Genomic DNA, 16,392 nt, shown 5'->3' on the forward strand with positions numbered 1-16,392 from the left:
TCAGCTTTTCTTGTATTATGATCATCTATTAAAAGTAAAAAGATTTTCAAAAGCCAGGGGTTAGCAGCTGATTCAAATATTTATACGAGAAAATCGCGACTTGGTAATCTCGAATTTGTGATACATCCATTAAGACGAGCCCTCTTTTGAAGTTTATACGAGCATCTTTCCATAAGAACCATATATCTCCCAGGGCATGCTCGTAAAAACTTCAGAGAGGGTTTATTTTATTGGAAATCGAAAGTTCCAGTTCAGTTTTTTAGAGTCAAAAGAGATTGGAGGGCAACTAGCCCCCTCCCCACGCTCCTATTCCCCAAATGCATCCCTTTCATAAGAACCATATATGCCACCAGGGCCTAACTTACAACCCCTGCCCGCGGGCCCGGGGGGGGGGGGGGGCCGACCCCGTAGTTTTTGTTTTATGGTCTTTGAACTGTTTTGAAAAAACTCAGTTCTTATCGGATGGGTTTGAGGAAAAAGGGCGTGGAGGGGGAGCGGGTCTAGGTGTCCTTCGATCTCTCTTGACTCTTAAAAAGTGAACTAGAACTTTCAATTTCCAATCAAATGGGCCCTCTTTGGAGTTTATATGAGCATCCCTTCCATAAGAACCGTAAGTGCCACCAGGGCATAACTTACAACGCCTGCCCCGGGCCCTGGGGGATTGTGTCGACACCGGAGTTTTTATTATATGATCCTTGAACTATTTTTAACAAAATGGCTATCTCAAAATTTTTATCGGACGCATTTGGGAAAAAAGGTCGTGCGGGGCTGGTTACCCTCCGATGTCTTTCGAATCTTAAAAAATGAACAGGAACTTTCAATTTCGATTAAAATGAACCCTCTCCGAAGTTTATACGAGCATTCCTTTCATAAGAACCATATATGCCCCCTGGGAATAATTTGCAACGCCTGCCCCTGGATCCTGGGTGGTTGTGTCGTCACCGAAGTTTTTGTTGCATGATCTTTGAACTATTTTTAACAAAATGGCTATCTCAAATTGCGACAACCCCTTCCATATGAAGTGCCCCTGAGAAAAAAATAATAATAAAACATCGGAGCCGTATGGCCTTTACTATAGGCAACGCTATGGCGTTGCCTATAACAATGTCCAACACTATAGCGTTGCCTATAAAAACGTTCAATGCTATAGCGTTGCCTATAAAAACCAAATCAGAGGCAACGCTATAGCGTTGCCTCTGATATTACTTTGCCGAGTATTACTGCCTCTGATATTACTTTGCCTCTGATATAACTTGCGCCGAGAGGACGAGACACTTTCGCAATATGATTAATAAGTTTCAGATTTATTCATCAACCGAGCCAGAATTATGATACTACTTCGATTTTTTCTTCGAAATAATCTAGACTTGCTTGTTTGAGCAGTCGAAAGACTTGCTTTTGAAAATAATCAAAGTTTACTTGTTTGAGCATTCTCTGAAAATATTATGACAAAAAGTTTAGCGTAAAGGGCGAGGGTTGAGGAAGGGGTAGCCCTTTTCATATACGGGTAATTTCTGTTCGTTTTAAGTTTCAACGTTGCTTTTTAATTTCAGTTGAGAAACTTGTTTTTTATTTAATTTCTGACCGTTTTCAAATCATACCAGAAAATACCTCCTCCGTGTAAGATACCCCTAGATAATGTCCCTCGGAAACTTTCCTCTATGTGGAAAATTCTCCTCGTGGAAAACCATGCCCCGCACCCCCCCCCCCCCAAAAAAAAACAAAAACAAAAACAACAGTGTATATATACTTCGTAATAAGAAATACTGTGTGTAAACAATGGGCAAAGTACTCAACATACAGCCCTTTCGATAGAGACTATGGGGGGCTCAAACGCATAGTTATTCAACCTTTCAACTAGGCTGAATAAAATGGCTATCTCAAAATTTTGATCAAATATCTTTGGGAGGGAAAGGGGCATAGGGGTTGGGTAGTTGCCCTCTAATCTTTACGGTTACTTAAAAAATACACTAGAACTTTAAATTTCCGTTCGAATGAACCATCTCTCGATCTTCTAGAACCATTGGTTCGATAATATCACCCCTGGAGAAAAACGACAAATAAACATTCATCGATGATCTTTCTTCTGGCAAAAGGAGCTAAGGAGCTTGAAACCTCCACAGTAAGGTTCTCTGATATGCTGAATCTGATGGTGTGAGTTTCATTAAGATAGTTTGACTTTTGTGCGAGTGTTTCTCCCCTTTTTGAAAATCAGGCAAATTTCCTCAGGCTCCTAACTTTCGAGGGGTAAAATTAAAATTAATGAATTTCTTATGTTTGGAATCAGCGGCATTCTTTTGACTTGCCTATTGTTATCAAAGTTCCGTTTTTAGAGCTTCGGTTACTATTCGGCCGAGTCGCTCCGTACTTATAGTTCTTTACTACGTACTGTTTGAATAGTTAAACAAAAAAAAGTTGTTTTCTAGTGAAAGTAAGGAGTAACATTAAACGTTAAAGCCAATAGAAATTATTCCGTAAATGAGAGGGACTGTCCCCTCTTCAATACCCTTCTCTTCACGCTAAAGTTTTTTAATACCCCTAAAAAGGTTTTAATTTTAATTAAACAGCCCTTTTGTTTCCCCCTTTTGAAGAACAAAGAAAAAAAATAAATAAATACACATCCGTGACCTTTCTTTTGGCAAAAAATACAAAGTTCCACATTTTTAAAGACTTGAGTTTGAAAACTCTACAGTAGGATTCTCTGATGCGCTGCATCTGGTAATGTAATTTTCAATAAGATTCCTTGACATTTGGGGGATATTTCCCCCTTTTCTCGGAAATCAGGCACATTTTCTCAGGCTTGTAGCTTTGGATGGATAACATTAAGCCTAATGAATGTTGATAAATTTGGAATCAATATAAAAGGAAAATTCTTTTAATGTATCTATTGTTATCAAAATTCTGCTTTTTAAACTCTCGGTTACTATTGGGCCGAGTCGCTCCTTACTTATAGTTTATCACCCTGAACTGTTTGATTAATACCGTTAAGCTGCAAAAAACTAAAATAATAAAAAAATAACTCAATAATTGGAGTTTGTGTTGGATTGTATTTTGTTTGTCATCCTGCTGCCTTGCTGCCTCTTGTTGTTTATTGCTTCTGTTGTACCTTTCTTATGATTCTTGAAAATGTCAACACCTAATTTTCATTATATTTATCTTTATTTTGTCACCCCAGAAAAGACACAATCCCTAAAAGGTTAAGCTCCTGAAATTTACAACAGCCTATGATTCTCAAAGACAGCTACACCTTCAAAGAAAAGCTACACCTTCTTAAGCTGTTTTTTCCTAAATTTTTTTTACGTTGTTTTTGCTGATTTTTCGCCCAGATTTCTTTTTTTTCTCCAAAACTGCATAACTAAATGTGGGAGTCATTTTCATTAGAAATTGAGTTCCTGATTTTTCTTTTAAAAAAAATGTTTTTAGCTATATGCGGTTATGTCATTCTCTACATTTTCACTGCCAATGGTGCTGTAAAATTGTGTAGCATACGGTATTGCATCGTTTCTGCCATCCGTGGAGATTTTCTCGTCTAACATTTTTTTTTTTTCTTCCAAATAAACCCTCAACCCGGAAAAAGATACGGCCCCAAAATTTGCAACAGCACTGGCTTCTGCGTGACTCAAATGTGTGCGCTTGCCTCTGAAAAATGCTCCGGATTGCCTTCAGCGTTCCCAGGCTACAGTGGGAAGATTCTCAGAGTAGATTCTTCCACTGTTTCGGTTTCTTGATCAGTGGCAAATCGGTGGCCAATTAAGTCTTTTGGCTACTGTTGTCTTCTTTAGTTAATGTAATAATGGTATTGTCGTAATAGTTATATTAAGAGAAATGGATACGAGGATTACAATTTTGCTTACGACCATCCTTATCGGATCATTCGGAGGTAAGCAATTTGTGAAATATTTCTTTGAAATTGTTACAAGTGGCTAATTTACATCGAAATCATGTATGGCAAATCTTTGTTTTATGGAGATCCTGGAAGAATGCCAAAATGCGGAGGACTTGGAGTAACCCCTAACGCTAAATATTAATGTAATGTGACCTGACAACATAGGTAAACCAATTTTTAGGAAACGAGGTCTTTTATCGTGGCAGACAAATTTCTTGCCCCCCCCCTCTCCAACCAAAATTCCATAAAACATTCTTTATACAGCCAAAATTATGGTTAAAGTTAGAAATCTGTAGGACAGAAATCAGATAGGAAAAAAAGAAATGCACCTTTCGATTCACCATTCTATGCTTTTTCCAAATATAATTTTCACTGCAGTCGCAATTGCGTCCCATCCCTCCTAATAGGGCCAGTTACAACCATAGGCCCTATACAAACTTTAGGAGATTTTTATTTTCTTTTGAAACGGCTTTATTTATGATGAGAAATAACACAGAATAATGCGAAACTCGCAAAATCACCAATTTTTTTTTATGTAGCTTAGGGCTACGTCTGGCAACAGGGGAAGGGAGGGGCTGAGTTGTAATAAAGATGGTAGTAATTGCTATATTTGGCAAGACCGTTGAATGGTATATTTAGTGGCATATATTTCCTATTTGATTTGTGTCCAACAGTTAACCTTATCCCAAATTAGGGCCCTAAAGGGTATTTTTAAGACCATAAACGCATCCCTCTTACGTAAATGAAGCTAAAAAAAACTGTTTGAAGAAATATGTCTGTCTTTTAAAGTTTGTCTCTTTTGGACCTTTTAAAGTCAGTTCCCAGGATTTGAACCTGATTCAAAACCAAATTCCTAGGTCCGTTGCGGATCCAGGAAGTAGAGATGGTTGTCCAATTTTGGATTGGGGACGGTTTTGTCATTGGATTTGTTAGAATTTTTCGACCACCACGAATACGACCGCTACCCCGTCTTGGATGTAGTTTTTACTGTTTTGTAATTTACTTTAAGTCCTGTATTTACTTTACTTTTGTGTTAAAGCAGTTTCTATCCGTGATTTTTAAAGAAAATCCCTGCGAAAATCTTAGCCCAATAATTCATGTTTCAGTTTGCCATTAGGTAAACTTCCGATGATTTCCTGGAAATCCAGGTAAAATAAATCATGCTCAGCGTAGGAAAATCTAAATTTAATATGGACCTATGTCAACTTTTAAAAATGTGTTAATGAATGTTTTAGAATAATTTTTCGTTTATTCGTTTTGGTCGTTTGGGCAAGTTCATTATATTTTTAAAATAAATGGAATAAAACAAACAGAAAGAAAAATATCATTGAAAAAAAAAAAAAAACAACAAACGAGACTGTGGCCAGTGGAGAGAAAAGACGAAAAATGTAAAACAACGCCGATATTTTGCCTGTATCAAACCAAGGCGTCTTGAGCGCAAGAGAAACACAAGAAGAACAAGATAAAAAACCAAACTAAAACAAAAAACAAAATAAAACCACCACCCAAAAAAAAATTTACTTCTCACGTAAGTTCTCACTGAAGTAACTCTGAAAGCTGCTTTTCGTCGCTGTGGCCAACGTGTTTGATTTTGAACTACCGAAGAGCAGTATCGTACAAAAATAAGTGAAAATATTTGCGAATTTGTTATATTACGGGCTTGAAGTGAGATACAAAATATCTTCATAAGTCAAATTCCCCCTAAAACTCCCGCTGTGTAGGCTACACCCTTAAAGAATCATCCCAAATTATCTTGCGGAAAGACTAATTACAAAAAAAATGTTCAGAAATGAAGTTTTCTGAGTCCTCACATACGCTAAGTCATTTTAATCGACTCGGCAGCCTAGCCGAGTGAATTGGTGCGTTGGATTAAGGATTCTTTATCCGAGAGGGCGAGGGTTCGAATCCTAGCGTACCCGATTATTTGGTTGGGATGAAGGTCAGTGGTGTGACTCTGTAAGCTCAGCCAGAGTCGACCCAGCTCTAAATGAGTACCCGGAGAAATCTGGGGAAGGTAAACAGGAAGGGGGTGCGAAAGCACAGGATAGTTGCCCCCCCCCCTGCACTTCCTGGCTGAAGGGCCAACAAACGGAGATCTGCATAGAGTCCCCACGGGGATACATACTGTTTGTCTCATATATTTACGACTTTCACACCGATGGATTTCCCCCTAGTACTTCGGCCGTTCTCCACGGGCCTCTATCCGTTAAATTTGTTACTAACAATATTTAACTGATGCATAGTTTAATTGATAAGCTTGTATTTAGATAGACCAAGATATGTTTTTTAGACCAAGGTGTAGCCATTAGATTCAATCGTAAACTTTTCTAAACACCATAGTTTACCTCATCCTTGCCCTTAGTTTAAAGGGAGTTCGAGTCCACGCTCCCCAGGGCCGTAGCCAAGAGTTTTGTTCGGGGGCAGTTATTTATTGGGTTGTGGGGAGGGGTTGCTACAAAGAAAATTTAAAACACGCATGAAGAATTTGTTTATATTCATTTTTGTTAGGTTTTAACGACTCAGTCAATAATTTGGGAAAAACCCCCAACCTCTAGATGCGGCCTTGATCCTCCCACTTCTGCGTGGGGGAATTTCAAAACTTTGGAGGTATTTTCACAATTCTGCTTAAAAGGATACTTTGCCACTTATTTCCTTCCATGCAGTGTTTAAAAATATTGATCAAATGCAGTTTGCTTTTCAGGGTTGGTTTAGTGTTTTATTTAGTCTGATTTTTTAGAACAAAATACTTTACTAATCCGCGAAACTCACCTTACCCCAAAGCCACCTGTCCTCATAGTGTAGACAAGTACGGACCTTCAAGAACCTTCAAGCCAGAATCCTAAAATTTATAGATTTTCCGTGAATTTCTCTGGGGGATCCTGAAATCCTTTTGGTAAAGTGCATTCCTTCCAAACCCCCTTATTATAGGCATAAAAAAAACTGTTTTACTTTTCCCTTTTTATATACAATGCACGGATCGTTGTGGGACGATATTTTTGAGTTGTTGATTAATGGCAAAAGACTTGGAAGTCCGACTTGTTTACCATACTGGTAGTATGAGTCAAGTATTTTTAGGCTCCCGCTGACAATAAAAAAGTCATCACATAAATCAGTCTGTTTCATGTGCCAAATTGAGTTCAAATAGGGGTATCTTTGTTTCTCAACCTGGGAGACGACAAAAAATGTCAAAATGAAATTCGAACCATAAAGTGGCTTGACGGGTATAATGGGTTGACAGGATGTCTGTGGGGCGATTGAATAATTCAATCATGCACAGAAGAAGGGTGAACCAGAAGGTAGCAACGTGGTGCTATTTTTGTATTCATAAGGTCTTACTTCTATTTTTTTTTCTTCTTTTTTTTTTACAAAACTTGATATGCACATGAACAAGAAATCTTTTTTGTGTGCTTGTCATTTATGGATGTATTCATGATATTCGTTTTGGTACTATGACACAGGGGTTGCTTGCTTTCATTAGTCAGATACGCCCTAGTGTGTGCGCCAAGCGTGGCGTGACTCTGAAATTTACGTCAGGTCAGGAGAGTGGTGGATAATCCCTCAGCTATGGCCAACTTGGCAAATCTGATTCTATATTTATCATCACTTTACGAATAGTTATTAAGGAAACAATGAAACCCATTTTGTATGTAATTTTTAATAGCTTTACTAGTATGCATGTATTTCACAAGTTTTACCTGACATAGGGATACAATATAGATCTTATGGTAGAGGCTCCACTGTGCCGGGTAAAGAAAGTAAATCCTCGAAACCCGTTAAGGCATGTGGTATTTCTTCCGATGAGCCCTAATGGAAGGTTCTACTTGGAAATATTTCGCTAAATTTAAGGTGCTTTTGCTTGTAAATTTACAACGACTTACATTTATTGATGACGACTTTGCATGGATTCGGACATTTCTATTTGGTTGATGGTTCGGTTATACTGTTTGGTCCTAGATAGTTGGATAGATGAGTAAGGTCAAAACCTCGTTCAAGTGCACATTTGTCTCAATTGCTGGATTAGGATGACAGTTTTTTTTCTTCTTTTTTTTTCTTTTTTTTTCTTGCCAAGTAATTACTTCTAAAGCATAATATTAGTGTGACCAGTGCTTTTCTGAGAGTATTCTAGAGTGAAACAAATTTAGCAAGTTAGTAATTATGTTTTATTTATTGATTAATTTTCAAAATATTAAGAACAAATTTTTATTTTTTAATGGAAACGCGAAAAAATAAATCTTTTTATCCTCGTAGCGTTGCTTTTGAATTGAATTTGCGAAGCAGCGGAGAAAACTCTAAACTTCTGAACTGTAGGCAGCCCCCCAAACGTATATCCAACAGTATTACAGGATAAAAAATCCATAATAACCGTTCATTGTGCATAAACTAAATATATGTTTAAGGGCAAGTGCTCGACAACTTGGCATTAGGGCCTCTGTAACCAGAAGAATATAAAATTATTTCTTTGACATTTCGAAAACGATTGCCTCTCTAGGAATTTTGGCAAGATTGCATCTGGTCCTGTTGAGACTAGCATTGTTCCTTCGGACAAAAAATCAGAATTCGGTTCTTTTTTTGTTTCGCAAAATGGCAGAAGTCGGTTCTTTTCTATGGCACAATCTCTATTTTATTTAAAGCGGCACCAGAACTTTCAATTTTCATTCCAATTAATCCTATACCACTATTTCACCACCAAAGATTGTATAAAATGGCCCTCTGAAAAATAACAATAAGAAGTAAACAATAACAATAAACAAATAACAATAACAAACTTGCATTTATGCCTATTCATTTTCTGAAAATAGTAAATTATGTATTTTTGTAATATAATCTCGAAACATCCCCTTCAAATTTTTGAGACGTGAAGAATTTTATGGAGTAATTATGGTTGAGACCGTTGTATGGATGTATCTCCTTTTTCAAAAACTATGTAATTTTCTTATGCTCATTATCCTCTGAGTGGTAAATTAAAAATTAATGAACCCTCCATACTAGGCATCAGCGTAATGTTAGATAAGGGTCACTCTTTACTTACCATCGATCACCGTGAACATTTTGAAAGTTGTTGAAAAATAAATTTGAGAGTAAATTTGTTCTTTGTTGATTTTTGTGTTTTCAGCAGATAAAATATGTTGCGTTTTTCTTGTCTGTAATATGGTAACTTCTGTGTAAGGATCAACAAATACTGATAATTAAATCGCGTCACAAATACAAGAGAAATTTCTCACAACCTTATGACTTTAGCTCCGTTACTATTCCAGCCATTCAATTCTATCTGTGTCACATTCGTGAATATGTTTATTTGTATTATTTACGTCGCAAAACTTTCTATAATGTACTCAACTAAAAAGTTAGCAGAAATCCTTTTATATCGGTGTTTGATACTCATTATCGAATTATGATAGTTATTAACACTGTGGTACTTATCTGTTAGCCAGTACACATTCGAGAATTTTGATCTATAAAATCAGGCAATAGCCGGTTTATTGCTGTTTGTATACGGAGACACTTAGCTTCGGTTGGAAAACTATATTGTAGCTATATTTTAATAAATATTTAGTTGGTATTTTGGTTAGGTTACATTTTGCACGCAGCCCCGCTACACTTGATCCCCCCCCCCGCTAATTTGCAAACATACAGCCCAAATTATATATAACCTATCCATCTTCCAAGCGTCTCAATTGTTTCAACCCGTATCTGTACATCCAAATTCTCGAGTGTGTACTGGCTAACAGAAAAGTACCAACGCTGTTTCCGCTTTTAAATAAAATCTTGCCCCTTTCCCCACTTTTCCCCCTGAATTCATAAACGACAACGAAAATGTATACTAAAGTGTATATTCCAAGATTTTTGAAAACTACATGGATGTGTCACAGTTAACAGTTCTGTAAATCGAAGGATTTCGTTTTATGAAGACCTGGAGGTGGGGGAGGACATAAATGCTAAGAATGCTATAAATCAGCCTTATGTGTTATAAAAGTAGAAAACAAGGCAAACCAGGTTTCCCCTGTTTCTAAGAAAGGATGATTTTTGGTCTTAGTTCATAACTTACCCCAGCTCCGCCCCGCCGGTTTTACTTTTGGAAATTCAAAAGTTGTAACGTAACAGGGTACATATCTGAAAGGGTCCCAGAGAGACTGTAAAACGCGTTTTGATTTAGTTTTTAATAAATATAAGAAAAGCAGAAGTTTCCATTTTGAATTATTTCTCCTAGTCACAGAATAAAATATAATGCATTATTTGGCAAATCTGAAGCATCTTAATATGCATCACTTATTGATTATATTTTTTCGTCACTAGATGTCTTAGATAATTCGGTGATGATTAGTGATATTTCTGATCAGTTCCCTGCTATTTCACGATATAGGACTGCTAATCGATTGCGGCGTAAAGTTTCGCCATCTAATCTCCCATTTTTCCGTTTTGGTGTTAGTGAAATCAGTCTACTTAAATCTTGTGTAACTGATCAGCCATGGGATAGTTTGGATCCTGAACAGAATTGTAAATACTCTGTTGATTTCTTGTATGATTCAGTAAAGGAAGGCAGTCTAGAAGTAAGCCTCCGGTATTTAACGCCTCTTGCCTTAAAAAGGATAGCACTGCTGATTCCATGGATGACATCAGGTATCCATAAAATCTGGAAAAGGAAAAACTATTTGTGGAAACTACACAAGACTTCATCATGTGTTTTTCATCATCAGAGGCTCAAGTCCTATAGGAGAATATTTAATTCTCTGTGTCGGAAGGCCAAGTCTCAGAATTATCACAGGAAATTTTCTGAGTGTGGAAGGGATGTTGGGAAGACATGGAAAATTATTAATTCTGTAATTAAACCTACTCCCCCTCCGCCTTCAGTTCCAACAACGCTGATAGTTGACGTTAAAATTGTCCAAGGTGATGAAAATTTTCAGCTAGAACTTACGTCTTATTTTGCTAATATAGTAAAAACGACTGCTTCATCTGTGAACTCTACAACTCCACGTTGCGATTTCAGAGCCTATCTTGGACCCCCATGTTTAAAGTCAATGGTCTTGAGCCCTGTTTCTGAGTTTGAGGTAGCTCGGCTCGTAAATGCACTTAAAGGTTCATCGTCTTCAGGGACAGACAGAATTCCTACAAGGGTTATCCGTGCCGTTCTCCCTGCTATTCTGTCACCATTGACTAAGCTTGTCAATATGTCTTTCGTGAATGGAATTTTCTCTGAATCACTCAAGCGAGCTAAGGTTATATTGCTGTATAAAGGTGGGTCCCGGAGTGATCCTGCTAATTATAGGCCAATTTCTCTTCTATCTGTTTTCAGCAAAATTTTTGAGAAGGCTATGCTATCCAGGCTTCTTAGTTTTCTGGATATCAGAAATTTTTCCCATGATTTCCAGTTTGGATTCCGAGCGAATCACTCTACAGAGCATGCTTGCGCATCTCTCTTGAATTTCATTCATTCGGCAATAGATTTTGGTCTTATCTCGGAAGCTTTATTTTTGGATGTTGGTAAAGCTTTTGATTCTTTGACTCATCAGATTCTTCTTTGGAAACTATCGCATATTGGTATAAGATCAATTTTTTTCTCTTGGTTTGAATCATATCTTTCTGGTAGATTATTTCAATTGACTCGCTTTTCCAGAGCCCTTCTGAAGTAGATTATGGCGTCCCCCAGGGATCTGTTCTTGGCCCCGTTTTATTTCCGATTTACGTCAATGATCTGATTTTAGTAGTCAAGAACACCAGTCCTCTAGTATGCTGCAATCTGTGTCATCCAGATGTTCCTTAGTGTCCCAATGCTGCTTCTAATGAAGATTGCCTCGTTGCTTTTGCTGACGACAGCACTTTTGGGACTCTAGGGAGGACAGAATGTGATGTCAGGTCTAATCTGGTGGAACTATTTGAGAGAGTACTTTCATGGTGTGAAGCAAATTACTTGGCCTTGAATGTTACCAAGTCAAAGTTTCTTATTTTTTCTGGAATTGGTGTAGCTTTCCCTCAACTGAGACAGCTTCAGGTGTCACACGGCTCCTTGTGTAGACCAAAGATTCGGTTGTTCCAGTATCATGGTATCCTGCTTGATGAAAACCTTTCGTTTAGACACCATACAGCCATGATTAGGGTTAAGGTCTCACGGAGTTTGGGTGTCATTCGAAAACTCAAACACACCTTTCCTGGATCTATTCTGAAGCTTCTTTTTTTCTGCCTTGTCCAGTCATATGTCTCTTATGGTCCCATAATATGGATGTCTACTTTTCCTTCTACACTGCGGTCGCTTTCTGTTATGTATTATAAAAAAACGCGTCTGATTATTGACACCAACCGTTCTTAACCAAGACCGCGTCTAAATCTACAGTCTATATACATTCTTTCTTGTGCTTCTTTTGTTTTTCATCAGCTTCATGGCAATCTTCCATAATCTCTTCAAAAAACTCCTCATTTTATTTCTGATTCAGCTCCATATAACCTTCGTTCGTCACATAATATCTGCATTCCTCCTACTCCCACTGTGCGGTCAGATTTCAATCCCCTCATCGCTTGTCATCAGGTTTGGAACTCCCTGCCTTCTTCAGTACATAAATGCCACTCGTTTGGCACTTTCAAGAGGATTCTTAAGGACCATTTAGTTAAGAATCAAGCTGAATAATTAATTTTTTTTTTTTTTTTTTTTGTGGAGTTGATGTCCCTTGATGTCCCCTGAATGTTTAGTTTGTTTTATGGTGGTCTTCTCTGCGTTATGACTCCCAGGCCTCAGGTATGACTATCAATATTTATTGCTGAAACTTGTATAGTTCACTAAGGAGTAGCATTCATGATAAATTTTATTGGTTTCGCACCATTTTATTACAGTTTAATAATTATAAGCCTTATGACTGAATTAACCCATAAACGTCAATTTTGCTACCTAGCCTCAGAAATAAGCAGAGCTGATTGAACTGGGATTTATATAGTTTTAAATATAAGTTTAAAAGGGCTGTACATGGCTTAAGTTATGATATTTTAATATCTTGGATAAGAGCTATGAATAATATCGTAACAGCTATTATGATGTTGGTTCTACCTGACAATACACATAATTCTGTTTCGACGATAGGAATTCGCTTATAGTAATTTTTTTTTTTTTTTTTTTTTTTATTATTGTTTTTCTTTTTGAGTCTATTTAATATAATTAATTAATTTAGTTTATTTATTCTAATTTTTTCTATAGTTTCCATTTTATCTATATTTTCTTTTCTTCTCCTTCATATGTGAGTAGGTGATCATTTTAAATTTTCTTTTCTTTTTTATCTCTGGGTATGTAATTCATATGTCTTCCCTCTTTGTACAGGCCAATGAGCCCTTGAGGGATTAATAACATGTAATACTGTATGTGTATTTAATGAAGAAAAAAACTTATCTTATCTTATCTTATTGAAAACAAATAAAATGGGTAAAAATGGATTGAACCAATGAAGCAAACGCATTGAAGGAAATGATCGTTCATTATACAAGGGAATGTCACATAACGTTTTAAAAGTTGCTGTAGCTAATTTTGTTAAATATTATTTTTCGTTGTACGTCCGAAAGTAAATTAGGAATGTGACATTTTAAAGAATTATTCAAACCAAAGTTTAAGTCGAATTTGTTAAATTACACACCAAAGTCAGTGCACTTGCTGTGATGACAATCGCCGATGACGTTTTAACACTGGAGATGTGAAGTATCTGGATCTTTTAATAATTCTAAGATCTTTTCGTGAAGATGATTGATCCATTCGATTCTGCATGCCTTCTGGATCGCCCGGAACGGCCATCTTCTCAAAGTAAACTTTTCAAAGTAAATTAGAAATGCGATCTTTCAAGAAATTTAAAGAATTAGATTTAGTAGAAATGTCTTGAATGAAGAATCAAATTGGTGCACGAACACCAGTAACACATAGACATCTCTACATTCTCTACATCTCTACATTCTACATCTCTACATTCAAAATCATTTGTTGTATTTTACCTAATACAAATTTACCTATTGTATTTTACCTAATACTATTATCACGGCTAAGGTTATTAAAGTGAAACTTTCAGGGAATGTTGAGAGGATTAAGAACTAAATCAAACTCACTAGGTACACGCGGGTTTTCAAAAGATTGTATTAGCAATATCCCAGGAACGACTTATCATGATGAAACTATAAGGCCATGTTGAGGGGGATGTTGAACTAGCTAAAGGGGCTTTGTGTAAGCTTCTACCATTACTTCTACTGCTGCTACTACTACTAACTATTACTAAGGCTAAGGGTATTAAGATGAAAATTTCAGGGACTATTTAGGGGGGGGGGCGTTAAACGAATCAAAACACGCTATTTACATGGAGGTCGTCAAAAGGGCACATTATAAATATTCCAGCAACGGATTAAGGTATTAAGTATTAGGTAAATACAGTGTCTTAATGCCATCTAGATTTAAAACATGGTTGAAATTAAACTCTAAACTTTTTCCATGCAAAACAGATATTAGATTAAATTCCATCCTACGCAAATCGCTTATTTTGAAAGAAAATTTGTTCCTTAAACGCTTGATTTTGACAACCCTTTTCATAGCATGAAAGTTTCCAGAAAATAACTTGAAAAATCTGAAGTGGTTTTGCTTTATATAATTCCTGGTTATTAATTTCTTTTGTGTTCAAAGTTAAAGATTGAAAAGGTTAGTCAAACAGTTCGTGGTAACGAACTGTAAGTAAGGAGCGACCCGGCTCAATGGTAACCGAAACTCTGGAAAACGATATTTTGATACAAATAGTTACATCAAAAGAATCAAATTTTAATGCTGATTTCAAATATATAAGTTTCATTAAGTTTAATCTTACCCATCAAAAGTTACGCGCCTGAGAAAATTTGGCTGATTTTCGAAAAAAGGAGGAAAGACCCCCTAAAAACTATAGAAACTGAATTAAAAGCCTACCATCATACTCCGCGTATCAGAGAATCCTACTGTAGAGGTTTCAAGCTACTATCTACAAAAATGTGGAATTTTGCATTTTTTTGCCAGAAGAAAAATCACGGATGCGTGTTTATTTGTTTTGTTACGATACCAGGGGTATCGTAACCAGGGGTGATCGTATCGACCCATTGGTCCTAGAATATCATGGGAGGGCTCATTGGAATGGAAATTAAAAGTTCTAGTGCCCTTTTTAAGTGACCAAATAAATGGAGGGCAACTAGGCCCCCTCCCACGCTCATTTTTTTCCCAAAGTCACCTGTTCAAAATTTTGAGATAGCCATTTTGTTCAGCATGTTCGAAAATATTATAAGTATGTCTTTTAGGATGACTTAATCCTCCGAATTTACCGGGGGGGGGGGCTGAAAGTTATGAACTTTACCCAATGTTAACATATAGTACTGGTTATTGGGAAGTATACAGACGTTTTCAGGGGAGATTTTTCCTGGTAGTGGGGGGAGGGGGGTGGGTCAGGGGTGATGGGGGAGGATCTTTCCATGAAGGAAGTTTTCATGGTGGAAGGCACATTGCTATGAAGGGGACGCCGGACTTCCCAGCATTATTTAAAAAAAGATCAGAAATTAAATATAAAAAAACAAGTTTTTCAACTGCAACAGCAGCAACATCAAAACTTTAAACGAACAGAAAATATTAAACGAACACCCCCTAGTCAATACATCGCTCTTTAAGCCAAAGATTTTTTAGTACTTTCATAAGAGCTATTTATTCTAATTAACGGCCTTTGTGATTAAGCGGTCATTTTTAAAGAATTGGAACAAAATTCGAACGTTCGCTTAAAGAGCAAGGTATTGACTAGGGCGCGAACCCCCTAATATACGTATTAAAAATATATGAATATAGAAGTTCGTTACGTAAGTTAATTCGTAAGTTACGTACTAATAAAAACGTTCGTAAATAAAATTAAACAAGTTTCGAGATAGCCATTTAACCAAATAAAAGTAAATTAATATGAAATTTTTTTTAATTATTCATGTACTGTGAGCCAAGATCAAAACCTGCATTTATTCAAAAACTTTCAAAAATTAAATAAAAAAAAAAGGTTTTTTAACTGAAAGTAAGGAGCGACATTAAAAATTAAAACGAACAGAAATTATTCCGTATATGAAAGGGGCTGTCCCCTCCGCAACGCCTCGCTCTTTACGCTAAAGTTTGAATCTTTCTCACAACTCTTTTTTTTTAAACAATAGAAAACTTTAGCGTAAAGAGCGAGGCGTTGAGGAGGGGACAGCACCTTTCATATACAGAATAATTTCTGTTTGTTTTAAGTCTTAATGTCGCGCCTTACTTTTAGTTAAAAAAAATTGTTTTTTTATTATTTAATTTCACGTAAAAAGGTGACTTTAACATACCAGAAAAGAAATATTAACATCACAATTATTAGGTAACTCATGAAAGCAATGATTCAAAGCTACTCCCTTGACTAATCCTGCTAATTTTTAAGTTCATTTCATGGGGACGGGATGTAGAACCACGAATCTATTATTCAAAGCTTTGGGAATGCTAGTTTTTTTTTCTATTCAATTCTGGCACGTTCCTAGCA

General features: G+C 36.6%; 1 protein-coding gene across 11 annotated transcripts in view; it reads left to right on the top strand.

Annotated features, from left to right (window-relative positions):
• Positions 1-3,704: 3,704 nt before the first annotated feature.
• Positions 3,705-16,392, top strand: part of nrm (neuromusculin) — a 326,404-nt gene continuing 313,716 nt past the window's right edge. For all 11 annotated transcript variants that reach the window (XM_089091978.1, XM_089091975.1, XM_089091971.1 and 8 more), the window contains exon 1: positions 3,705-3,880. In XM_089091978.1, coding sequence (XP_088948104.1) covers positions 3,826-3,880 — 55 coding nt within the window. In that variant the 5' untranslated portion in view covers positions 3,705-3,825. The remainder of the gene's footprint in view (positions 3,881-16,392) is intronic.

Source organism: Artemia sp. Qi Xiang Cuo, chromosome 7 (assembly GCF_049724085.1).
Source record: "Artemia sp. Qi Xiang Cuo chromosome 7, ASM4972408v1, whole genome shotgun sequence".
NCBI lineage: Eukaryota > Metazoa > Arthropoda > Branchiopoda > Anostraca > Artemiidae > Artemia > Artemia sp. Qi Xiang Cuo.